Source organism: Paramisgurnus dabryanus, chromosome 20 (genome assembly GCF_030506205.2).
Source record: "Paramisgurnus dabryanus chromosome 20, PD_genome_1.1, whole genome shotgun sequence".
Taxonomy (NCBI): Eukaryota; Metazoa; Chordata; class Actinopteri; order Cypriniformes; family Cobitidae; genus Paramisgurnus; species Paramisgurnus dabryanus.
Window position 1 is genome coordinate 19,301,805 of NC_133356.1, and position 26,123 is coordinate 19,327,927.

The following is a 26,123-nucleotide window of genomic DNA, read 5'->3' on the forward strand; positions in this document are numbered from 1 at the left end:
GTATTCCTGCTATTGTCACACTATAACATAATGGCATAACATAAAATTTAACCATATCAAAAATGTACTGAAACGATGGTAGTACCATATTTGGCCTTATTTCATCTTTACTGACTGAAATGCATTATTTTGATATAATTTACAGATCACGAAACTACAGAACCACTCAGTCTTTAATATGACCACTAGATGGAGACAATATAAACACTACTTGAATCAAAATATGATCCTTTCTGGTACAGTATCTAAAGGCAAGCTGAGGTTGTTTAATCATTAATAATAATGTTTTTTGGCAATAGCTAAAACGTAATATTTGCATAACCTTAGATAGAAATTCACATTTTTTGTTAGTTCTTCTAGAACCTTTATCTGATTGTTTAATTCATGATGTTTCCAGGTGCCTAGGTAAACTGACACCCAATAAAGAAGACCCACCCAAAGGGTCAGGATTTTATGATACCTGAGACACGCTGAGTACTCACCCTGGAATATCAAAGCAATGCAGACTATAGCTGATAGGCTGATAATAGTTCTGGAATGTATTGTAATGCTTTTGTTTTGTCATGAAAAGAAACATTCAGCCAACTTTTACTCCCTGCTCCGTCAGACTGTTGATTCATGTTATGGCTGAAGGTATCAGTATTGCTACGGTTTTGTTTACGTTAAACAAACATAGGCATGTTTCCTGAAGCGGTGCTGAAAAAAATATTTGTGACCCTGTCTGTAAAATCTAGGATAAAGTCTCATAATCTAATTATGAGATTTGAAGCATCAAAGTTTGATTTCAACATTAATTTTTTTATGATTTCAATCTTTGCCATGACCTTACTTAAGTCAATATTAAAGATGTTTTCACAAGATGTTCTTTACGTTATGTAGGCAAGGATGATTTTGACATCAAAACTCAACATTGGACTGATGGGCAGATGTAATGTCAGGTGGATATCACAAACCAATGTTGGCCTGATGTCCAGATGTGACATTGGTTTGAGGGTGCCGTTGGGTTTTGATGTCAAACCAGTGTTTCATCTGAACATCAGGCCGACAGTGGTTTAACGTCGGGCTATAACGTTGCATTGACATCATAAACCGACATCGGACTGACGTTCCGATCTAATGTTGGGTTGACATTAAAACCCAACGTCGACCGGACATCAAGCTGTAACATAGGGTTGACATCAAAAAACGACGTCGGACTGACATTCAAATGTAATGTTGTGTTGACATTAAAACCCGATGTCGCCCTGACGTCAAGCTGTAACGTCAGGTTGACATCAGAAAACGATGTCGGACTGACGTTCAGATGTAATGTAGAGTTGATATTAAAATCCTACTATGACCTTACGTCAAGCTGTACCGTTGGGTTGACATAAAAAAATGACGTCGGATTGATGTTCAGATGTAATGCTGAGTTGACATTAAAACCCAATGATGCCCTGACGTCAAGCTGTAACCTCAGGTTGACATCAAAATCCGTAACATCGTACTGATGTTCAGATGTAATGTTGAGTTGAAATAAAAACCCAACGTTGAACTCACGTCAAGCTGTAACATCGGGTTGACATCAAAACCGACGTCAGACTGACGTTCAGATGTAATGTTGAGTTGACATTAAAACCCAACATCGACCTGACATCAAGCTGTAACATCGGGTTGACATCAAAAAACGACATCGGACTGACGTTCAAATTAAATGTTGAGTTGACATTAAAACCTAACGTTGAATTGACGTCAAGCTGTAACATCAGGTTGACATCAAAAACCAATGTCAAATTGACATTTATATGTAATGTTGAGTTGACATTAAAACCCAATATCGCCCTGACATCAAGCTGGAACTTCGGGTTGACATCAAAAAACGACTTCGGACTGACGTTCAGATGTAAAGTTGAGTTGACATTAAAACCCAACATCGACCTGACATCAAGCTGTAATGTTGAGATAACATTAAAATCCAACGTCGACCTGACATCAAGCTGTAACATCAGGTTGACATCAAAAAACGACGTCAGACTGACGTTCAGATGTATTGTTGAGTTGATTTTAAAACCCAATGACGCCCTGACGTCAAGCTGTAACGTCAGGTTGACATCAAAAACTGATGTTGGACTGATGTTCAAATGTAATGTTGAGGTGACGTCAAGCTGTAACATCAGGTTGACATCAAAAACCGACATCTGACTGACATTCAAATGTAATGTGGAGTTGACATTAAAACCCAATGTCGCTCTAACGTCAAATCATAATGTCGGGTTGACATTAAAAACCCACATCGACCGATATTCAGATGTAATGTTGAGGTGGCGTTAATCTGTCCAGATGTTACATGTCCACTGAGTAATCTGATTTCCATTTCAAATTATGAATTATTATTTTATTATGCAACACATAGGGTCATGAAAATGTGCTGCATAGTAGAATTAATCCATTATTAAAGCTTTTCTCAGTCGCTTGGTACATTTCTCAGATCAGAATTGAAATTCTCTAAACTACAACATTCATGTTGTGCTCAACATTCACATCATTGTGTCACTTGTGCACATCAAAAAAGCAGTTTCTCATATCTTTGAAGAAGTTGCAAATGCTTGGTACATCCATGCAAATGATTATGTACAATTCTCTACTTTTTCCTAAATTATCAATTGGTTATGTCATGTTGATCAAAATCTATTATAATGGGTTTCTGTTAAATAGTCTTTACATTGGAAATGGTTGAACAAGTTGTCATAAAATGTCAAGCATATTTCTATACATAGCCAGACCTTTTTCTAAATCTGTCCTGAATTGGTAAATTGCTTTGAATCTTCCTCTGACAGACAGGAACGTCAGGAGGTGACTGCACTGTAATAATTACAACAACACTGCATGTACAGTTTTCACTAAGGAGATTGTCCTTTGTTCACTTTTTAACATTTGTTTGTTTTTTTGTGCTATGCAGTGCTGTCTTTTCCTTTCTGTATCGTTATAAAATGGTCTGTCAACAAATTAAAGTACAAACAGTAAAAGCTTTAACATGAATCTTGTCCAGTTTCTTGCAATCAAACTTCCACATACAATAAGGTGTAACCTGCACTAAACTTTAGCCATAGTTTACATCAGAACATCCCTCCATAGTAAACTGTTATATTGACAACATGACTATGCAATTTGACTGTCTTATCTGTACACAATGACACAAGGACTTGTCATTATAATGGCAATGACATGTTTATTGACACAGATTTTTACTGTTGACAGATGAACTAAGGATTTTGAGCACGAGACTGGCTTTTTCGAAAAATTTACCAAAGCAACTGAGAAAAGCTGTAATATTTCTAAAACTAAATCTATCTGCTGACCCTTACGAAACCATGTAACTATGTTTCTTGGCATACTGATACCGTTGGCAAAGCTTTTATACTGTTACTTAGATTACTTAGATACTTTTTGTAGCAAAACCATGGTTAATTTTCATAAGGAAAAACATCTCCTGAATTGGCTCTTGATAAACTAAACTGATCTTAAGTTACTTAATTTGGTATTTACAATTTAGCAGCATTGTCTGGTTTTTCAGTGTGGGATTGTAAAAGCGCCGTATGGGTGTGGCTGGTGTTCAGGTGGACAGGAAAAACCCTCTGCTCTAGGGGAAGGGAGAGTGAAGGAACAATAACGCCCTTTGAAACAGCAATGACTCATGCCTGAAGGTCTATCTTTTATTAGAGAAAGTTCAGAGTCCTGTTAAAGGACACCTGAGACAGACATAGGAAACTCATCTTTAACCACCACAGCACTGAATATCCATATGCAAGGTAAGAATAAAATCATTACGGTCAGTCTTAATGATTCACAAAGGACATACAATTACTTGTCAAATGAAGACTAGACTGGTTTGAGGAAACAGGAGATAAACACAAAGATGTTTATGTATGTTGTGTTTTTGTTCTTAATAACAGGAATGTATAAAGCCCCGCTAGATCTTTACTACAAAACAAACTGTTGAATACTATTGCAAACAAAATGTTTTCATAATGTTGTATTGAGCCATTTGAACATATTTCGTAAAGGTCAAGCTCTTTTTGACAATCAGTACAAGTAAGAAATTCTGTGTTTATGTCTTTTATTATCACTGAAGGTACATTTTGTTTTATACCGAGTCATTGAATGCATGTGAACAGTCACTTATTACGTGCCGCTTCATTGCTTAACCTTGTTCTTATCTGCTGCCCTTTATTTCCAGGTCACCAGCGTGTTATAATTAACAATGCGGCTCAAAATAGCTCTTTATCTTACACAGAAAACTAATGTAAATAAAGTTAAATTCCTGGGTTACTGAACAGTACTGTTTTTATGCTTTTCTACAATGTGAATTGATAAAGCCTGTCATATTGTGCCTGAAGCTCAAATTCATTTTGAAAAATAACCACATCAACAAAAGCCACATACATCTTTGCAAAAAGTGGCATCAATTCTCATAATAACCATTCTGAATGCTCCTGGCTGCTTTGAGTTTGTTGTATCTTTCTGCCAAAAACCCTGTATCTTTGTGCTGAGATGACAATGCTTTCTTTGAGAATCTCCCTTATTTCACAGATAGATAGATAGATAGATAGATAGATAGACAGACAGACAGACAGACAGACAGACAGACAGACAGACAGACAGACAGACAGACAGATAGTGTAGACTGAGATTATAATAAATCATATCACTGTATTATAACAAAAATAGAATCATGTCAGTCCCATTGAGAAATGTTGTTACCATAGCAACAGAGAGGAATGATGGTTAGCCAGAGAGACCTGAAGGAGTGTCAATTCTTTGTAATTAAATAGGTGAACGATTGTAATCAAATCCTACTGTGTGTTTATGTCTATGATTATGCATAAGAGGAAGTGAGGGGCATTTTGAAGAAATGAGAGAGGGGGAGAGACAGTGAGTTCATTTGAGACCACAATGAATGAACACATTCAGTGTTTCCCTTTATTTTTATAGTGGCAACAACATTGGTGGCTTAATCACCAGTGCAACTCTTCATACCACCATATTCTCCTCCTCCTCCTCTGTGTATCCAATGTCGTTCAGCTCCTCTCTCCAGCCCTCCATCACATCACACATATAGTCTTTCCCCAACACCCACACAAAAACAGCCACAGACATTCCTATTTCATCTCTCTCTCTCTCTCTCTCTCTCTCTCTCTCTCTCTCTCTCTCTCTCTCTCTCCCTCTCCCTCTCCCTCTCCCTCTCCCTCTCTTTTACACACATGCATGCCTTTCTCCTTGGGGATTTGAAGATGTGACTGGTGCTGCTTTGTAATCAGATGAAAGTGGAGTATAATCCTGAATCTCCCTCCATCTTCTTTTACTGCTAGAGTGGGGATGTTGAAGGAAAGGAGCTGGATGGGTGACGTGTGATTGTGGATGCAAGACCCCACCGACTGATTCAACCTTTATATGGACCCGCAGGGAGACTGGGATGACACCACAGACTACTAAAGAGATGCCAGGCAGGTAAAGAGGAGGCAGAGACGACAAAGATCAAAAGGGATCATAAGCTTCATCTTTGACTGGGACACAAGGTAGGCATTTTCTGTGCTTTTGAAACACTGTCTGTTACCATTTGTCCTGTTTTGTATGTGTGGGTCGGTGTGTATATGCATAGGGTGGAGATCTCACCTTGCCAGGTATTTTTAGAATTAATAAATAAAAGATGCAAAGAGACCTTGAAAGAATGAACAGTGAGAGGTAGTGTTTGATGTTTCATAAGAATGCTTTGTACAGTAGTACAATACTTTCATGAATGACATATAAGTTAATATAATATATATCTATCCAATATAAAAGAAGTGAGTAATGATAATAATAAAGAAATTCATTATAAAAGCTGTGACTTTAGACTTTACAAAGTTTATACAGCTAACATGGCACTATTTTAATCTAAACTATTTATAAAGAAAAATCTCAGCTAATGCAAGAAAAGCTTTTAATTTTTGTAAACAGTGTCTCAACAGTGGAGAACAACAGAATTCAAGTTACTTACAAAAAGTAACAAAAAAATCTTGTTTTGGCTGTATTCACATAGACATAGATGAATAATAAGAGTTCTGTACATGGTAATGACATATCGTGAGCCTCAAACATTATTGTTTCTTCCTTCTAAACCGCGTGCATGGAAAACAGGCCAGTCTCAACAAAACACCGATTGTGACGTTGCAGTTGAGATGTACGTCCCAACATTAAATGACACAATAAATGAATTACAATGCTAAAAACTAAGTTGTGACTGATGAGGCAAATTTGTGAATGGAAAAGTAAAACCATCTCTGGATAATTTTTGCACTTATCTTTTATTGTAGATAACAATTTAGGATATTATTACAACGCATTCTTTGGCACCTTAATTTTGTTGTCTCCCAGAATAAGATTGTAGAGACATGAGTATGAGAAATCAAACCTTAGGATTCAGACCCTTGTAGGTGAAAACAGCTGTTGTGTACATCCTGCTAATGTGGCACACAAATATTTCCTGTAATTCCCAGACAAAAATATAATGCAAATAATGATCTTCTGGTATACAAAACACTTCTACCTATCAAATTCCTGTTCTGACCCCACCACACCAGACCAATATGCAAATTCTGTAAAATGCAAAAGTTGGCTTATGAAGAGCAACACAGAACATTATATTATCCTTGATCGAAGCTTACCATAGTACAGTACCAGTGCAATTTGGATTTTATATATATATATATATATATATATATATATATATATATATATATATATATATATATATATATATATATATATATATATATATATATATATATATACAGTCTTGTTCAAAATAATAGCAGTACAATGTGACTAACCAGAATAATCAAGGTTTTTAGTATATTTTTTTATTGCTACGTGGCAAACAAGTTACCAGTAGGTTCAGTAGATTCTCAGAAAACAAATGAGACCCAGCATTCATGATATGCACGCTCTTAAGGCTTTGCAATTGGGCAAGTAGTTGAATTAGTTGAAAGGGGTGTGTTCAAAAAAATAGCAGTGTGGCATTCAATCACTGAGGTCATCAATTTTGTGAAGAAACAGGTGTGAATCAGGTGGCCCCTATTTAAGGATGAAGCCAACACTTGTTGAACATGCATTTGAAAGCTGAGGAAAATGGGTCGTTCAAGACATTGTTCAGAAGAACAGCGTACTTTGATTAAAAAGTTGATTGGAGAGGGGAAAACCTATAAAGAGGTGCAAAAAATGATAGGCTGTTCAGCTAAAATGATCTCCAATGCCTTAAAATGGAGAGCAAATCCAGAGAGACGTGGAAGAAAACGGAAGACAACCATCAAAATGGATAGAAGAATAACCAGAATGGCAAAGGCTCAGCCAATGATCACCTCCAGGATGATCAAAGACAGTCTGGAGTTACCTGTAAGTACTGTGACAGTTAGAAGATGTCTGTGTGAAGCTAATCTATTTTCAAGAATCCCCCGCAAAGTCCCTCTGTTAAAAAAAAGGCATGTGCAGAAGAGGTTACAATTTGCCAAAGAACACATCAACTGGCCTAAAGAGAAATGGAGGAACATTTTGTGGACTGATGAGAGTAAAATTGTTCTTTTTGGGTCCAAGGGCCACAGGCAGTTTGTGAGACGACCCCCAAACTCTGAATTCAAGCCACAGTACACAGTGAAGACAGTGAAGCATGGAGCATGATATGGGCATGTTTCTCCTACTATGGTGTTGGGCCTATTTATCGCATACCAGGGATCATGGATCAGTTTGCATATGTTAAAATACTTGAAGAGGTCATGTTGCCCTATAGAGGACATGCCCTTGAAATGGTTGTTTCAACAAGACAATGACCCAAAACACACTAGTAAACGGGCAAAGTCTTGGTTCCAAACCAACAAAATTAATGTTATGGAGTGGCCAGCCCAATCTCCAGACCTTAATCCAATTGAGAACTTGTGGGGTGATATCAAAAATGCTGTTTCTGAAGCAAAACCAAGAAATGTGAATGAATTGTGGAATGTTGTTAAAGAATCATGGAGTGGAATAACAGCTGAGAGGTGCCACAAGTTGGTTGACTCCATGCCACACAGATGTCAAGCAGTTTTAAAAAACTGTGGTCATACAACTAAATATTAGTTTAGTGATTCACAGGATTGCTAAATCCCAGAAAAAAAATGTTTTGTACAAAATAGTTTTGAGTTTGTACAGTCACAGGTAGACACTGCTATTTTTTTGAACACACCCCTTTCAACTAATTGCCCAATTGCACAGCCTTAAGAGCGTGCATATCATGAATGCAGGGTCTTGTTTGTTTTCTGAGAATCTACCGAACCTACTGGTAACTTGTTTGCCACGTAGCAATAAAAAATATACTAAAAACCTTGATTATTCTGGTTAGTCACATTGTACTGCTATTATTTTGAACAAGACTGTATATATATATATATATATATATATATATATATATATATATATATATATATATTTATATATATATATATATAATACAAATGGGATGAAATTAAATTGTTAAATGTTAAATTCATAGGTAACTAATTTATCTTGTGCTATGTTTTAAAAGAGTAACCATTTGATGCCAAACATACAGTATATGCAGTCTGGACTTATTGATCCAACCTTGATCTACTTTAAAGCTATGGAAATATATTTTTGCTTAATACTTAGAGCAGCAAAAGCTAAATTATCCCAGCCCATGGTTTATTCAATAAAAAATTATTTGCCACTAATAATGCTTCTCATCTTAAATAGATATCCAATGGCGGAGCTGTTTTCACCAGGAGGCGCAATTCCCTCAAACCCTGCTGAGTCCATCGTCTCTGACCTGACTTCAGCATCCCTCCATCAACCTGAGAAACTACAAAACAACTCCACAAAAGTATTATCTTCACTTAAAGACCTTAATGGCAGCGGCACGACTGCTGCACAAACTTGCAATACCATCTTGGATCAACAATATACAAGTCATCATTGCGTTACGGAGACCCACCCGTCTGCCGTTGTGGATTTACAGCCAGGAGATGTAAAGAGCCATCAGTCCAAACAGGCATGTGGCGGATCAGCGACGGTGCACAGGGACCATGACTTGTATCCTCACAAGAACCTTAAAGAACACAATCTGTTATCAATGCAGAGAAGCCACTCAGACAGCTTGCAGATTTTCAAAGGCGGCGCAGCTGTTCCTCACCACTGTGAAACTGGAGCACATTGCTGCCTAATAAAGGAGCAGGAGGCTTGTGCACAATCATTCCCTTCTTTAGTGTGTAAACAAGCCATGCCGCTTCAGCAAAGCAATACGGTCACAACGTCCACCAGAACAGGAAGTAATGGATCGGGAAGTCCCACTCAGCCAGCCCAACAAACCTACATTCAGGTCAGTCCATCTGCCCAAATACAAGCATCCAGTGAGGCCATTCCAGAGTCCACCTGCCCGAAATTTCAAGAGGCTGTGTGCTGTAATTTACACTTTCACCATGGAACAGTAGAGGACACATTTGCGGCATACTGCCACCCGCAGCCCATTCCTGCCCCAGCACAACTGTTGCCACACTTGGTAGGAATGGAGGAGAACAACAGGGGTCAGGTGGCAACAGGCAACTTGCTCGCTCTCCCCCGGCTCATCACCTCTGTCAGCGAGACAGGATTGGACACCAAACGACTGTTCAACTGCTGCAATCTGGACTGCACTTGGCCCAGTCAATCACATACAGCTGGGATACACCTGCAGCGGTGGAAAGACGAAGGGACCACAAAGGAAGCAGGGACCATGACATCACAAAAAGAAGTTCGAGATGTAGGAGTGCAAGTGGGTCAGGACTCTGAGGAACATCCTCAGCATGTGTTCCCTGAAGTGTGTCTGCTTGAGGAGATGAATGGGAGTGGCAAACCTGTGGCAAAGAATCAGAAGTCTCCTGTAAGAGAAGTGAAATGGGATGCAGAAGGAATGACCTGGGAAGTGTATGGAGCCTCGGCTGATCCTGAGGAACTTGGACTTGCAATTCAGCGACATCTAGAAATACAGATTAAAGAGACTAAGGGAATAGCAGCAAAGCTGTCACGCCAGAACACAACAACATCTCAGCACAGCTCAGGATCAATGCATAGGAGAAAAAAGGGGTTACTGGAATCTCTGCGCCGTCCCGGCTGCTGTTCTCGTAGCACAACTGCAGTGGACTGAATTACCGACATCTGTTAAAAGGGAAAGGAATGGGTAGCAACAGTACTCTGTATTTATTCTTGGACTAGATCAAACTTAGTGGTATTAGTTTTGAAAAGGTTTACTTATTTAGAGAAAGTTTGTGGGTTTTATTTACACTATGATAGGTATCTTTGTATTTTGTTATCATTCACTCAGCCAAGATTTTTATGATATATATAGTCTATGTGAAAATGTTTCCATTAAATCAAAGTAAGTTTATTGTTAGGTGACAACACTGTTTTAGTTAACAAAATACATCAACTGTACTCTACTTGTTGGTCAGAGCAGTTACACTGGTTTCACAATACACTGTTGCAATATACGCGACCACTAATAAATTATCAAATTATTTTTACAATTAAGAATAAGGACCCCTATGGGTGTCTGGTAAATAAAACGAAAGTGGAATTATGTATTTGGGTCATACATTTTAACATATGGAAATAATATACAGTTGTTCAATTTACACTTTTGGTCAAAGCAAGTTAAATGTCAAAAGCAGCATTGTTCTTGTCTATGTATTCCTCTGTACCAATAAAAGCAATGGAGTCTTTAATATGTGACACAAAGTTATCAGTATTAATAATTGTAAATATTTTCAGTGTTATTGTGTTTACATCATCACACAAGCTCATTTCATGGGTTCAGCTTCCATTCAGTCTGGTAGATAATGGTAAACAAACTTGCTGTTTTTGAAGGTTTCTCGAAACCAGTGCTCATCCCAAGTTGCGAAGTTTAGTCCCCCATAATGGAAGTGCACAGAGGAAGAAAAGTTGATGATTGACAGCATTGAATGTCATTATATGAATTTTGCATATGATTTTGTTCCTTTACAGGATATTGACTTACCCCTACTTTTCGATTCACAAAAGTGAAACTTTTGAGCACAAAAATACAGACCTATGTTATACATTCTGTCCTTTCTTCCATTTTGGCAGTGATGCTGCTGCTAATTAATGACTAATGGTGTAACAGAATTATTTAAATCTTTTATATTTACACAGATTAAATTGAAGCACAGGCTCTCAGAGTCATTAATGCATAACTGCAAATACACACATGTAATTGTTTATAAGAAAGTAATTGTGTTTGCAGTCTACCCACATGACAAAATACCGAATACATTACCATTTACTTCAATAAAGTGTAGTATGTTATAATAAATAATACACTATAAAATGCTAGGTTATTTTCACCCATGGTTGGGTCAAAAAGGGAAAACCCCAACCATTGGGGTATAAATTAACCTGTTGGGTTGTTTCAACCCATTGAGTGTATATGTCAATTTTTTGACCCAACCAAATGAGCATTTTTTTTTTGGTTTGGTCAGGTTTTTGGTTTGTCAGTATGCATGAAGATGCATGAAGATTTTGCATTTTAGCCATTTTGGGGATCAGTAGACTTACAGAATGCCCAATATATGCCCAAGTGCATTACTGATATTGTCTGTGGCCCCAGCAAAAGCACTTTAGCTATATATATATAACATATCATTAATAAACATTAAATTTTTATAGCCTACTTATGTTAGTGATGACCATGCATTGAGTTTCCAAATGTCTATGTATTTTCTCAAAGGCATTTAAAATGCATTCTGAAAACAAATCAAGATCTTAGCGTGTAAATGTATTATTGTATATAGGCTATATTGCTTTTATGATAGGATCTGTTCTGATGTCTACACCTGCGCTATGTTTAACTCAGCATCAGCAGCACACAACGAGCTGCGTTGCCTTACATAACGGACGCGTTTAATTTCATCTCACACATGATAGGGATATCGTGAGATATTTTGTGGACACGGTCATACACGGAGGTAAGTAGCCCAATAGGGCTGAAAATATACAATTATTTAAATACATATATCTATAAATTAGATGCGTATCTTTTGTGAGCTAATATATCAATGATAATACACACACCACTCGTGCGCTGAAACACGACAGTCGACGTCGCGTACAGTTATTGTCATAAAGGCTACCACACATAACCGTCTTCTGATATAGACTGCAATGTCTGTTTGCTCTAAAGCCTTATACATATTTAGTCGAATATTGTGCTTAAACACCGATATGAATACATTGATATACCGTGACATTTTTTGTTTTTATTTGTGAGCAGACAAAATGTATCCAATAAAATACATAAATTGCCTTATATAACTATATGATAACATAATAGTGTAATCTATGCTAGCATTTTAAGCAGATATTTTGAATACCTTGTAAATTTATAGTGACCTAGTTGGAAATGAGCCAGAGATTTATTACCATCATTATTACGCACGCACGCACAAGCGCGCGCACACACATAGGCTGCATTATGAGGCCAGCATTAAAACTCTGAAAGGTTAAATATATTAATTTGCTAAATTTTATATAACTATTACCTGTGTATCTTAAATTTATCAGAAAAGATGTACTGCATGAATGTGACTCCATTAGATAAGATAAATAGACATTTACAAACAAAGACTTTTCTTTATTTGTTTTTTTTTTATCCAAAACGACTTACAGTGCATTCATATTACACATTTATTTATCAGTATGTGTGTTTCCTGAGACCAAACCAATGACTAACTGGGCCAAAGTAAATCATGGTTGTACGTATTACTCAAGTTTACATTAAACCTTTTGATTATCTGTAATTCCCAGGGTGTTGCAGAATGAACAGGGCTGTAGCCACCTGCTGGATATTCCTCTTGCTTTCAGCATTCCTGTGCGACCAGGTGATGTCCAAAGGTGGCAGAGGAGGAGCCAGGGGGTCAGCGAGGGGCAGTGCCCGAGGCGGCCGTACATCTCGCACCCGAGGTTCTCCTGCTGTGCGGGTGGCAGCGGCAGCAGCGGCTGGTGCTGTGGTTGCGCTGGGAGCTGGTGGGTGGTATGCATCAGCCCAACGTCGACCGGATGACAGCTCAGAGAATGGAGATGATTATTACAGCAACAGAACAGACTGGGAGCTGTACCTTGCCAGGACATCAAATGCAGTAGTGCATGACTCCTTAACCTCTAGAATATACGCCCTGCTACTGCAAATAAACTTTGTGATGTACTTTGCTCCATGAGAGAGATTACAACATTTCACGAGTTTACACTTCCAAATAAGTCAGATAGAATAGATTGTATGTGTTTTTGCGTGCTGTAAAAGGAGACTGCTTTGAGCTCTGTATTTGGCCCGAACCCAGAACACTCCCCTCTCCGAGGAGAGGGCTCCGGGCTCAGTATTTGGCCCTAACCCAGAGCACTCCCCTGTATTTTTGGTTAAGAAAGTAACAAGTATGAGAAGATGGTGTGGGGAAGAAGCTGAGAACTGTAAAGAAAGAGGGATGAGTCGACAGCTCATCTGTATAGATGATCAGATGGACACACTGATTATTACTAACATTTTTGTAATGATTTAGTAAACTATTTGATTTAAGTGTTCCTTTCGAACTTTGTTAATAAAACATCATTTTGAGACAGCTTAATAAGCTCTTATCTGTAAGTTACTGTGCAACAAATTGATCACACCTTTGTTTAATAATGTGTACTTTGTTGCACAATAAAGAGAATACACAGATAAAAGTTTTAAAATAACTGTATTTAGTTAGGAAGTAGAGTTGAATAGGATTTGAAAAAGTTATTGTGCAGTTTGCTTCACCTGAAGGATTAGTAAATATCTAACTATAAGTTATGCTGGTTATGTCATTCACTGGAATGCAGAAATACTGTATTAATGTCATTCTGTTGCACTGTCCTTGTGTGTTTGAGATTCACACAAAGAAATCTTTGTTCACCAATGATTAATATTCTCATTCACTGTTACTGTAATAATTAGTTTTCTAATAAAATCACTACACAAGTTCTATTTGCCAACATTACATATTAAGATACACTTATTTTAGAAATCATGGCAATTACCACACATATTCTATAAGATTGATAATTTAGTACAAATAAAGCTTATTCTGTATAGTTTTGTGTTGATAATTGAATGTTTGGTTGTAATGTGAGACCTTTAGAGTTAAATGAATACATAAAAAACAGCAATCCTATTAAACAAGGCTATATAAAACCAAATAATTTATTGTAGCTTCATTTTCAGTAATACATTTAGTGCACAGAATATGATAACTGTATGCAAAACAAAGACGTCTCCAAAATTCATTGTGCACACATCTTTTAATTAAAACATTAAAAGTAATAGGTGCTTCCCTTACAGTATGCAATTGCAACACTCCACACAAACCAGTTACACCAGCAAGAAATAGTTTCATGTCTTATTAGTCAAGCATCACTTTTCCAAGTTCTCCTTTCCGGAAAGCTCTGATGAAATCATAGGCTGCTGTAGTGTAGTCTGGAAGTTGGACGGTGATGTTACCTTACAAAATTTCAAAGAATTACAAAATATCAGATCACGCCATACTTTGGCATAAAGCTATGCAATTAATTGCATAAACTGATTGAAATGATATCTCGAGTGTTTTGACTAAACCAATTTACCAATCCCAGTGATGGCTTTCACACGCTTTGTCTTGCCCAGTTTCACAGCTATACACTTCAGCACCTGATGAATGTCATCACATGGTCCTTCAAGATTGTACCTTTCAACGTAACTGTGGAGGAATTATCACAGGGTTTTTATTATATATAAATAACACACAAAAAAATGCTTACAGCAGTAAAATTTAACATTTTGTCAAAGGAAATTGCATTTTTAGTTCAAACACAATAGGTGGGTTGCACCAACAAGGATTATGTTTAAATGTGGTTTAAATCAAGGATTATTTGCTAATTCTGTTGCACCACACTTTTTCCCTCGTTTAAAAATAACCAGGGTTACATTTGACCCGTCATTTTGATCCAGTTTTTAATTTTACAGTAAACCTAGATTATCTCAGTTGGGGATAAACATTAAACTTGGAAATGAGGAGGTGTAAATATAAAAAAATCTACAATTAAGTTTGTTAAATGATCAGAAACAGGTATGTGGTGGCATGATTCAAAGATGTAGGCTATTTAGGCCTATTACACATAAAAAAAAAGAGTCATTAGGCGACGCAGTACTTGGCTTATCGGTTTAAAGCGTCAGACCCTTTTTATCCTACAATAAATACAAAGACATATTTTGTAAATGCATGGAAAAGAGTCCAATCGCTCAAGAAAAACATCAAGAGCACCGGTGATATTCGACCACATTGCTCCACTAATCAATACAATATTGTTTTAATGAATTGTGAAACTATCATTTTATTGTGAATCCCGATATATGTAGGTGGTGATTTATAATACTTTATAATCATTTATTAATTATTACCTTACCTTTGTCTCAATAAACTGTTTATTTCCTTTTTGACTAACAACATCATCATTGTTGCTGTTTAGTTCACAATTATCATGGAGGACAAAATAAACTGCATATGAAGGTTTAAATTTTAAATATAGGATGTTAATTGTGTTTAAAATTAAGCGGTGCAAATTAATTTAGGATTAACAAACCTTAAATTAGCTCTAAACTCTGTTTAATTTAATTCTTGTTGGTGAAACCCACCCATAGAGTAGTACAGTATCACCACAGGACCTACCTAAATCTGTCCAGTCTGTTTAATGAAAACAGCAGATAATCTGCAATGATATCCTCACCAACTAAATGGTCCAAAATGGTACCTGTTTGAAAAGACACAGACACTTGCATAACTCTAAACAATCAGAATAAAATAATAGCAATAAATCTCCTATTCTGTATCGGTGTTGATTTACCGCATAAAGCAAGTTTCATCCCGGTCTCTATGTCCTCTATTTTAGGTGGCAGAACTCCCGGGGTGTCCAGTAAATGAATTACGGGTCGCTCACAGACCTAGTGACAAATAAAAATCTTTAACACTTGAAGTAGACACATAAGCTTAATAAAAACATTGAACAAATTATCAGTGCAATATCCGCACACCTGAATTTTGGTCATGACAGCTTTTGTAATTCCTGGTTCACCTCCAACTCTTGAAGCTTTGCCTGACAGCAATGAAAAGATGTCCAATGTTTAACCCTATTGTTAATTTGTTAATTCATTCAAATTTCTATCAGCAAGTATATTTTTGCATAAAACAAATACCTTTCTTCAAATATGTTCTTCTTACAGCATTAATAAGTGATGACTTCCCCACATTTGGCACACCGATGACCATCAAGCAGTAACTTGTGTCCTAAACACAGATGAAGAAAAAAGTCAGCAAGCTTTAAAGCAACGTGTAAGCTGTCATTGTTATTTTAAACTCACTTCTTCTCTGTGATAACGTGACCCACTTTCTATCATCTCTGTCACAAGAGGAACAATCTGGGAACGTTGCAAAGAACAATGACTAGTAGACAGTAGATGATATTTTCCATTAAATGATGACATATTATCATGATGTAATGTTATACCTTTTTAACATTCTCGTCTCGTTGTTTTAGGCAGTCTGTAAACAAAACATTCCTCACACCTTCCCTCTCAAGCTGTTTCAGAATACTCTGGTGGATTTAATCCAGCAGTCTGTTATATGCTGTTTGCACAACATAAAAATACTTTGAGACAGAATGACTGTAAACAAAGTAGTAGTACACACCTGCTTTTTTGAAGTGTCTGCAAGGTCCATTTTGTTCAGAATGAGCAAGTGTGGCCGGACATCCAGGCTCTCTTGAAATAAAGGATTTCTTCCAGAAAATGGTATGTTGGACAGTTAAAGAAACATGAAAAAACTTATACTGAAGCTTAATGATGTCAAGTGTACAGTCCCTGCCATATAAAGGATATTCTGGCATCATGGATTTCAATAATGCAGTCAACCTTCCGTAAAGTGGCTCTCATCTGCTTGATGCCTAATAGGAGTAAATTATGAGCATATTTCTATGACAGTCGCATCAAACACTCACAGCACGTGTGATTGACAAATGGAGTACTAAACAAAAAACTGTAAAATCATTTATTTCCTGTCTCAAAGAACTGTAAAGACCACTAAGCACTCAACTGCTGCTAAATGACATTAGTTTATGATTTTATGTCACACACACGCACCTTTAGCCATATGCCCAGGAAACCAATGTGCCACCTCTCGTTCACCAAAGTCAAACGCTGTCCTAAACTTGGCAACATTGTGTAAATATGGATAAATCCTCATTGTGACTACAGACTTCTTTATAGGATCAAACACCAGGAAAATCTTTAAACGAAAGATTTCTGGGAGATTTTTAACACTGTAACGCACACCATGCTTCTTCTGTGATGTTACTGTGTTTTGTATGTATAAATCATCAGCGCCCTCTGCTGGATTGGCAGGGGACGTTGAGGTCTCGCTGACAGCTACAGAAAATACAAACCACTATATGGCACTTTATGGCATGTATAATATTGAAAAATACTTTCTAAATATTTTAAACTACACAAACGTTTATATTGCTTAAGTTGTTTTCTTTAAGTATATTATTATTATTTTTGTTTTAGCGTGAGTGTTAAAGACCTAAAAGTTGCATAAAACAAGACAAAATATTTGACTGATTTTAATGGATTGAAACCTAGTTTCCACATATTTCGTTATGTTAATAATGTACGTTTTAGAAACTCGCTTATTTTCTACTGCAGTGCAGTATAGAAATAGCGACCTCGTCTGTCCAACTAAGGCAATCCATACAATTAGAAAAAGAAGCCAAGTCAAGTGGTCCAGGGTTTGATAAATTTGTTTTACATGTGTATAATTTGAGTGAATTGTATTAACATGAATTTGCTATGTTAAGGTTGATCACATTTTAAACATAAATTCTGTGCTCTTATCTCAAAGTGATCTCACAAGCTTGGTATCACACCTCAGGCTAGGTATATAAAATGCACATTTGTAACAAGGAACCTTCCTTAAATGACACACATTTTTGTTAAGCACGTTGTGAAACCTACGGTGAAACTCCACGCCACGGCCATCGAGAAAGTGCTGCATTCAGGATCCAGTGATTGCGTCACTCATTTGCATACCAAATTGTTATTGGTCTGTTTTTAAAAGCGTTACAAGATTTATTAATAATAAAGCACACTGAGTGAATTTTTTCTTTTATTCTCTCTATCTACATATTTTATCTAAAACTTAAAAAAAATATATTTTTAACAGTCTCTGGCTACATTACAACCGCTGGTATTTCTTTCAGGAAATGCAAAACTGACCCTTGGCTCAGAGCCAAGAGTCACTACAGGCTCCATTATAAACTCCACCCTCTATTTAAATAAGACAGGTGTGTGTGCACAGGTGTGGGTTTAAGGCTGCCTTGCTGTGTAGTCACTGATCAGCGACGACAGAAATCAAACATTGTCTTAGCGTTTTAATCACAGGTAAATTCAAAATTTGTTCAGTTTGTTCATAATGAACGGGACTGAATTTCAGCTTCCTCTGACTGAATATGATTTCGAGCGGCACTTCGATGAGAGGGTTGCTATTGAGTGGATGCAAGAGAATTGGTAAGAACAACATCCGACTTATTTAACTTTTTTCTGATATTTATAGAAATGGAGGTAAACACACTCCACTACAATCTGATTTAATTGAATTGTTACATGTTTTGTGTGTTGTAGGAAAAAGTCTTTCTTGTTTGGTGGAGTGTATGTTGTAGTTGTGTTTGGAGGGCAGAACTTCATGAAGGGAAGGGCGAGACTTGATCTGCGTAGACTGTTGCTGTTGTGGTCTCTCAGTCTGGCCATCTTCAGGTAGGTGAAACTATAGTTTGTGACACACCTTTAGATTCCCTGTAATTAAATTAGGAAGTTTATTTATGGTAAGTTAGTATGCATCACTTCCAGGCAAGCATGAGTGATGTTTGATCAGATAACCGATGTTGTCTTTTCGAACAAAGTCCTTGTGTTATTTTTATAATGAACTCACTACACTCTAAATAAAGGTGTGCATACAAAAATGCTTTTGTGCCTAAACATATTTGTGGTGCAAACTAGTACCTTTTCAAAGGGTACTTCCACAGTAGCTTTTTTCTGACAGTGTAATATTATCAGAGGTGGACGTTAAAGTATTTTACTTACATTTTCCAAGCATCTGTGCTCCATCAGTCTTGGATTTTTTTTTACCCTACCACATTTAAAAGCATACAATCATACTCTTAATTCCTTTTTATATCGCATATTAAAATTTATTTAATACATAATTGCATTAAAATTGTGTGCCTTGTGTGAGCCGATGGTTTAGTGGGCAATGCTCCGACATGTGGTGCTTTCGGACTTTTGGCGACCCGAGTTCAATTCCTAGCTTGTGGTCATCTGCCGATCCCATACCCCTCTCTCCTCCCTGTACTTTCCTGTCCTCTCCTAAACTCACTGTTAAAGGCAAAAACTGGCCAAAAATATAACTTAAAAAAAATGGTGTGCTTTTCCTTGAGTATACTTTCTACACTGAAAAAAAGATTCATTCAATTTACTAATTTTTTTAAAGGTAAGTGGTTGCAATCAATTAATTTAAGCTACATTTAAACAATTTTGTTTATTTTACTTTACTAATATTTTTTGTTTAAATTTATCTAAAATAAATTGATTGCAACCACTTACCTTAAAAAATTGAGTAAATTGAATGAATCATTTTTTTTTTCAGTGTAATGGACACTAGTTTGTACAGTCTCTGTCTTGTAAGATGCATTTTTCAGCTTGCGGTTTGAGTATTGGTTAACTTGGTTTCTCTTTCAGGAACAATAACTATTGTTGATTGGCAAAAATGTGTTTTGTAACATGAGCACGTCAAACTTCAAGTAACTGTCGTTTAAAATGCAATATGAATACCTATACAGCAGATTTGTGAAAGTCCGCTCTTCATGTGGTTTTTAAGTCTCAGCCGCTATTGTTTTTGGTTAGGTTTTTGTTTCACTCTGGGGGTGGGGGGGGTTTGTTACTCCCGTCTCAACGATCAGAGAGATGACCTCTACAACAATGTAAATGTCAGTAATATTTTACTAGTAATGGACATGGTTTGCATGCTTGTGAATGGAACAAAAGAATAATGTGATTGGGGGGCTGACCTCTGGTCGCATGCTTTGTGGGTCTCCCACAGCAACTGGACTTTCACCACTTAGCGAATACCTCAAGCAAACACAGAAACTGCAAACCTGTTATCAAAGTGATGTTTCCATGCAACCCAAAACGAAACCTAAGTTCCTTTATGCTTAAAACCAACATGGCAAAGACACGACTGACCAACTTAAGTGTTATGTTTGAGCAATATAAAGAGAGCCTACTTACACTTCATGCTTTTTCTCTTTCAGCATCATTGGAGCTGTGAGAACGGGATGCTATATGTTGTACGTCCTCAGCACCAGCGGATTTAAGCAGTCCGTTTGTGATCAGAGCTTCTACAACGGTCCGATAAGCAAGTTTTGGGCTTGTGCCTTTGTGCTGAGCAAAGCCCCAGAACTAGGTGAGCCCTGATTTCAGTTTACAAATGTGTATATAGTTGTAAGATCGGTAATGTTTTCTAATCGTATCTATCTTGGCTTTTTTCAGGGGACACCATATTCATCGTCCTGCGCAAACAGCGGCTCATCTTCCTCCACTGGTATCATCACATCACTGTCCTGGTTTACTCCTGGTACTCCTACAAAGACCAAGTGGCCGGTGGGGGCTGGTTCATGACCATGAATTACACCGTGCACGCCCTGATGTACAGCTACTACGCTGCCCGAGCTGCAGGACTCCGTGTGCCAAAACCCTGCGCAATCATCATCACTTCGTCACAGATTGCCCAGATGGCTATGGGGTTGGCAGTAAGCGTGCTGGTGTACCGGTGGATGCAGGACGGGGATTGCCCCTCTTATGTAGATAACATCGTGTGGGCTTCACTCATGTATCTCAGCTATCTGCTCCTCTTCTCCTCTTTCTTTTATCAAGCTTACGTGAAGGGTTCCAAACCCACGGGCATCAAAACTGACTAAGACCGATTGGAGAATTATAATATTATTTTACTGATGATCTTTACCCTTGTTAGTATTTCGTTGCTGTTTGTTTTAAATAACCGCTGTTGTAGTCTGCGATCACATGCTATTTTAGTATAAGCTGCAGTATGGCCGAGAGGAGCTGACAAACGTTTTGGGGGTTTATTTATAATCCTTAAAGTTTTGCATGACTGCTCCTTTCTAACAAGTTAACATGTTTGTTGACGTTTTAGCAGATTGGAACGTATAGAATGCGTCTCGGCGATGTTAATGTTTGTGCCAAGATTCGTGTGTACGTGCCGTTGCATGTGTGCGCTTGTGGTTTGAGAACAAGTAATTTTGCAAAGATTACACTTTCTACTTCACGTCTTTCACTGGGTCATGGTATCCATTCCACAGATGCTCTCTTGTCCTCATGGGTGTGTTGTTAAAGAGCATGTTTACTATCACAGTGATTCAACCTCATGATGTTACAGAAACCCATAGTATCTGTACTGACTGGTTGTACTGGTTTCCGGAAGTTTAATTGATGGACAGTGTTGAGCTGGAATTTTCTCGACACCCATTTTCTTCTCATACTGCGCACGTTTCTGTGCTGAGGTCACTGTAGCTCCAGGTAACTCAAGCAAAAAAGAATAGCAGCTGAGATGATGACTGATATAACTCTCACCCATCCTTGTATTAAACATGGGCAGAGTTGGTAGGAAGTCATTACTTAGATATGAGGGTGTTTTTGCTATACTGGATAGATTGTAGCACATGATTCGGTGGCAATCTTCAGCCATCCCTATAATTTAGTTTGAGTTGCTATTAAAATGTACAATTGTTTTACAGTAACTTTTGGTCACCTATGGAACGTTGTTGTTGTTTAATCATCATAATCTTATGGTTAAGTTGTCCGGTGTTTCTCCATCAAAAGTATAGCAAGTTAATAGGTTTCCACCAAAATGCCTCATTGAAAAACTTTGTATTGTTTACTAGATTGTGAGAACGGATCTTAGAGAATCAGTTTGATGTCTGGTCTTAGTGGTATCATCTGAAATGTGGCTGCTACCTGCAATATGTGGTTTATTTGTCTATAATCTGTTGTTTCTTAGTGTCGACCGAATATTTATTCTGTTTTTTAAAATGATTTTATTGACTTAATTTTTCTTATTTATATGTGAAATATTGTTATACGGCAGCCATAAAATTAGTTTTGTGTTGCAAAACCAAGTATTTATGAAGATGAATGACATCACTCAGTTTACAATGTCATTACCTTTTTGGCAACCTTTGATTAAATTATTTATATATTCCAAGCTGTTCTTGTTCTTAAGAGCTACGAAGTGTTAATCAATTTGTGTATTATTTTTATGTATTTAAAAATAAAAAAATGTTTACATTGAGTTGTGCTTATCTGTTCTTTTCACAGAAAGTGTTATCTGACAGGGTCTCAGTATGCATATGCATTACCAAACAATGTTTGTAATGAAACGCACTATTTACATTTTTTTAGCGTTCAGTTTCCAACCCTGTTCTGTGGTTTTACACAGGTCATGAGTTGTTACTTAGGGCTAAAAAATGGCAGAAAGTTACTGGAGGGGTTGTAGTTTGGAAGGGAGCGATAGTTTCCGATTACTTGGATGTATGTCAAAAAAATGTATGTTTGTTTATCTCTGTTTTTTTTTTTAGTATTGTCACACAAACTTTAAACAAATGTGCCCTTAGGTTAAAAATAAATTTTGTAGAGAGGGGATATTTAGTTATTTTTAAATCTGAGGGAAAATCTGAAATGAAACTGATACATCAGTCATACAGTGCCATTGATTGTGAAGCGTCATGTGACAAGCTTAATGATGCAATATAAAATAATAATTGCAATAGTCTAAAATACACTCACGGGGAGTCATTTTTGTATCCAAAACCAAATGTATAACAAAGTAAAAAGTTAAAGAAATGATGTAATTGTAGTTCGAAGCATCTCTCTCCTTTTTGGCTGAAATTGCTCGTATTTCACGAAAAATAGGTGGGCCTGCATTCATAATTTTTAAAAGTTGTTTGAATATTTATTTGCAATTCCTCCATTTTAAAAATTCTAACTAGTTTCAGGTGGAATTCCATTCCCCCTTGAAATTCACTTCTGGCACTACAACATTTTTGCACTGTGTCTGAGATGTTAGTGTCTCTAATAAACATGATCACAGCACAATCTTTGTCTTATCCACATTTCATCTCACTCCACTTCTTTTGGCCTTTTGCTCTTTTATTAAAGAAACTTCCTGAAAGTCTTTCTCCTTACTGCTTTCAGTTTGACATTATAAGCTATTTATAGGATGCCATGTGAATAACTTTTATCTTTGCAGGATCTTCTCTTTAAAGAGGAAACATCTACAGTTCAAGGAATTTTTTTAATGTTGTCACAAGAAGCATCTCTTTGCACTAAGAATTATGAATGCGGGCCCTGGTATTTTTCATGAAATGTGAGCCATTTCAGCAAAAAAGGAAAGGGATGCTTCGAACTACAATTACATTATTTTTTTTTAGCTTTTTACTTTGGTTTTTGGAGACAAACTTTAAGAAGCGTCTTCAATTAAATAATGTGCAATAATATATACTGTCAAAAATAAATTTACAAAGCTGTCGGGCAGCCTTTAAAAAAGGTCCTAATATGTACCGTTTAGGTACAAATATGTACCTTTATAGTACTAATATGCTCTCTTTGGGTACAAATGTGTACCTTTTTTGAAAGGGTACGGTCTCAGTGACAACTTTTGTACCTTTATTTCTGAGAGTACAGTTAACAATACAAGTCAGACTCAGTAGTTATCCTCATTTCTAAACGAGGCAAAAGCTCTTTTCTGCCCTCTACTGTGCTTTCTGAAGCATTACATATTTCACTTACAATATGTCAGCTGGGACTGAACAAATAAACACATAAAGATTTTAATAATTATATGATAATGTGTGCAGTTCTTTTCTGTTTTATCATAAAATGTCAAATATGCAATTCAAAAAAGGTTATCAAAAGAAATTAATTGCATATTCATAAAAGTTTATTCAGAAGTTTGTATTTGGGTCATTCCACCGAATCGGCGCCATTTGCATGTTGTAACTCGTCAAAATTGAAATTGAAATTTTTCTTTTTTTTAAACACTAAATCTAAATCGTTTTACTTTTTCAAAATGAGTATTGGTCAATCTCAGGTAACTAGTTTATTTTTTAACATGTTTTTTTTAAATGTGGAACGGAGGCATTTTGAACAGGATTGAGTTTTTAGCATAGATTAAGCAAATAGTTGAAATATAGCTGCAGTAAATATGTGCTAAAGGCATAAAGACACTTAGCAAATTCTAGTGATTTACCAAAATATTTTATTTGAAAACAATCCGATAACATCAAATAAATAAAATAGGTAACAGGACTGAAGATTGACATTCACAGTCATAACATCAATATCATAAAATATTCAGAAAAGAAAATTAGAAAAGTTACTTTTTTGATTTTAACATGACCTTCAGAAGATCCAGATGATGTCACTTCCTCTTGAAAAGGTGAATTGAGGGATATTCTTAAATTCTCAGAGGGGGTATCAACAGGACTGCAGTCAAATCCTGGGGACATAACTAAAATGTGCATTTTATCTAAAATATTATTATTTTCCCATGGTTACAAAATATTTAAAGCAAAGTTGGAATATGGACCCACACAAAAATGCAAAAGAAGTAAAGATATCTAAAGAATTGTTTGCTTTATAAAAGTATAGAGATAAGCAGGGACAGATAAAAAATATTAGTATTTAATGTATTTAATAATGTTTTAAAATGTTTAGTTTAAATTTGGTGTAAGCTTAACATGCAGGACACTTTGCTTAATAATAAAATGTACTTTGGAGTTAGTTTTCATGCATTTTTATACTTTTAATAATATCCTGGGACAAAAATTTTACCCATTCGGTGGAATGACCCATGACAATGTTTGCTTTCTGTTTTACTATGAAATGTCAAATATGCCATCCAAAAGAAAGGATAATTAAAAGAAATTGATTGCATATTCTATAGAAGTTTATTCAAAAGTTAGTTTTCCATACATTTGTTGTATAAATACAATGTTATATTTGCACATGTATATTAAACTAACATAAGGACTTGATTGGATTTACACTGCAGTACAATGGAGTATCAGCTAATAGGGTGTAGGCTATTTGATTAATGGGGTTTTGTTTGAGATTTTCTGATAACGGATCACAACTACCTTATTGTAAGTGAAATGCAGACTTACCTTACTAATGAAAACAACTTTAATTACTGTGCATTGACAGCCTTTAATAAATTATTTAGGAATTAAGTTTTAGATGTACCTGTACTCAAAAGCTGCAAAAACTGATGATAACTATAACCAGATGTAGCTTTTTTTGAATACAAAGGCTGATTTTCATATGGATATTATTTATTGATCTCAACTCAATGGATTTAGTTTGACAGCATGTACTGTATAAACATCTCATCTACATTGACAAGCTTGGCAAGCACCTTGACTTTGAATGACTGTTATCCTCCTTTGAATCTGCTGCAGAAGAAAGAGAGGGTGACAATTCACAAACATGCAAACTCTCCTATTAATCATTCACCAATTTGTTTTCTTCATTCCTCTTTGGTGGCAAACATGTTTCTTTTATGTTCCATTTGAAAAGAGATCAGAGGACACAAAAGAGAGTCCATTGTTTTATTGATTGAACGGAGAGCTATTGCAGGAAGACACCATCCATTAGCACACTTTCCCAGTATTCTGTATAAAATGCTTGATTAATGTAAAAGAACAGGTCTTTATTATTTGTATTTAATTTTTAAATGCATACACATTTCAGTGTCAAATTATTATTAAACATACATTTCAAATGTATGTACTTTTCAAAGCATTGTACAGTTGTTGCATATTGATTTGTTTTCTATTGGAAATGCAAACAACAAACAAACACACAAAAGACAAAATACATAATTTATAAATAACATTTACCA

General features: G+C 36.3%; 4 protein-coding genes across 5 annotated transcripts; 3 read left to right on the plus strand and 1 right to left on the minus strand.

Annotated features, from left to right (window-relative positions):
* Positions 1-3,649: 3,649 nt before the first annotated feature.
* On the plus strand, positions 3,650-10,789 carry LOC135787144 (uncharacterized). Of its 2 annotated transcripts, XM_065296941.2 has the most exons (3): positions 3,650-3,788; positions 5,349-5,555; positions 8,761-10,789. In XM_065296941.2, the coding sequence occupies exon 3, from the start codon at positions 8,768-8,770 to the stop codon at positions 10,184-10,186; it is 1,419 nt and encodes a 472-aa protein (XP_065153013.1). In that variant the 5' UTR covers positions 3,650-3,788; positions 5,349-5,555; positions 8,761-8,767; the 3' UTR covers positions 10,187-10,789. The 2 variants fall into 2 exon arrangements, with proteins under 2 accessions (XP_065153013.1, XP_065153014.1); XM_065296942.2 differs by lacking the exon at positions 3,650-3,788 and having other exon boundaries at positions 5,073-5,555.
* A 2,083-nt stretch (positions 10,790-12,872) lies between these two features.
* Positions 12,873-13,271, plus strand: sprn (shadow of prion protein). The gene has a single exon (XM_065295960.1). The coding sequence runs from the start codon at positions 12,873-12,875 to the stop codon at positions 13,269-13,271; it is 399 nt and encodes a 132-aa protein (XP_065152032.1).
* Positions 13,272-14,235: 964 nt separating this feature from the next.
* Positions 14,236-17,460, minus strand: mtg1 (mitochondrial ribosome-associated GTPase 1). Its single transcript, XM_065296943.2, has 11 exons — positions 17,237-17,460; positions 16,973-17,040; positions 16,788-16,889; positions 16,606-16,692; positions 16,460-16,516; positions 16,295-16,385; positions 16,133-16,194; positions 15,946-16,042; positions 15,771-15,852; positions 14,689-14,801; positions 14,236-14,566 (listed from the first exon to the last, which is right to left on the minus strand). The coding sequence occupies exons 1-11, from the start codon at positions 17,337-17,339 to the stop codon at positions 14,469-14,471; spliced, it is 960 nt and encodes a 319-aa protein (XP_065153015.1). The 5' UTR covers positions 17,340-17,460; the 3' UTR covers positions 14,236-14,468.
* A 982-nt stretch (positions 17,461-18,442) lies between these two features.
* On the plus strand, positions 18,443-21,513 carry elovl6l (ELOVL family member 6, elongation of long chain fatty acids like). Its single transcript, XM_065296944.1, has 4 exons — positions 18,443-18,661; positions 18,776-18,907; positions 20,461-20,612; positions 20,699-21,513. The coding sequence occupies exons 1-4, from the start codon at positions 18,567-18,569 to the stop codon at positions 21,124-21,126; spliced, it is 807 nt and encodes a 268-aa protein (XP_065153016.1). The 5' UTR covers positions 18,443-18,566; the 3' UTR covers positions 21,127-21,513.
* Positions 21,514-26,123: the final 4,610 nt, after the last annotated feature.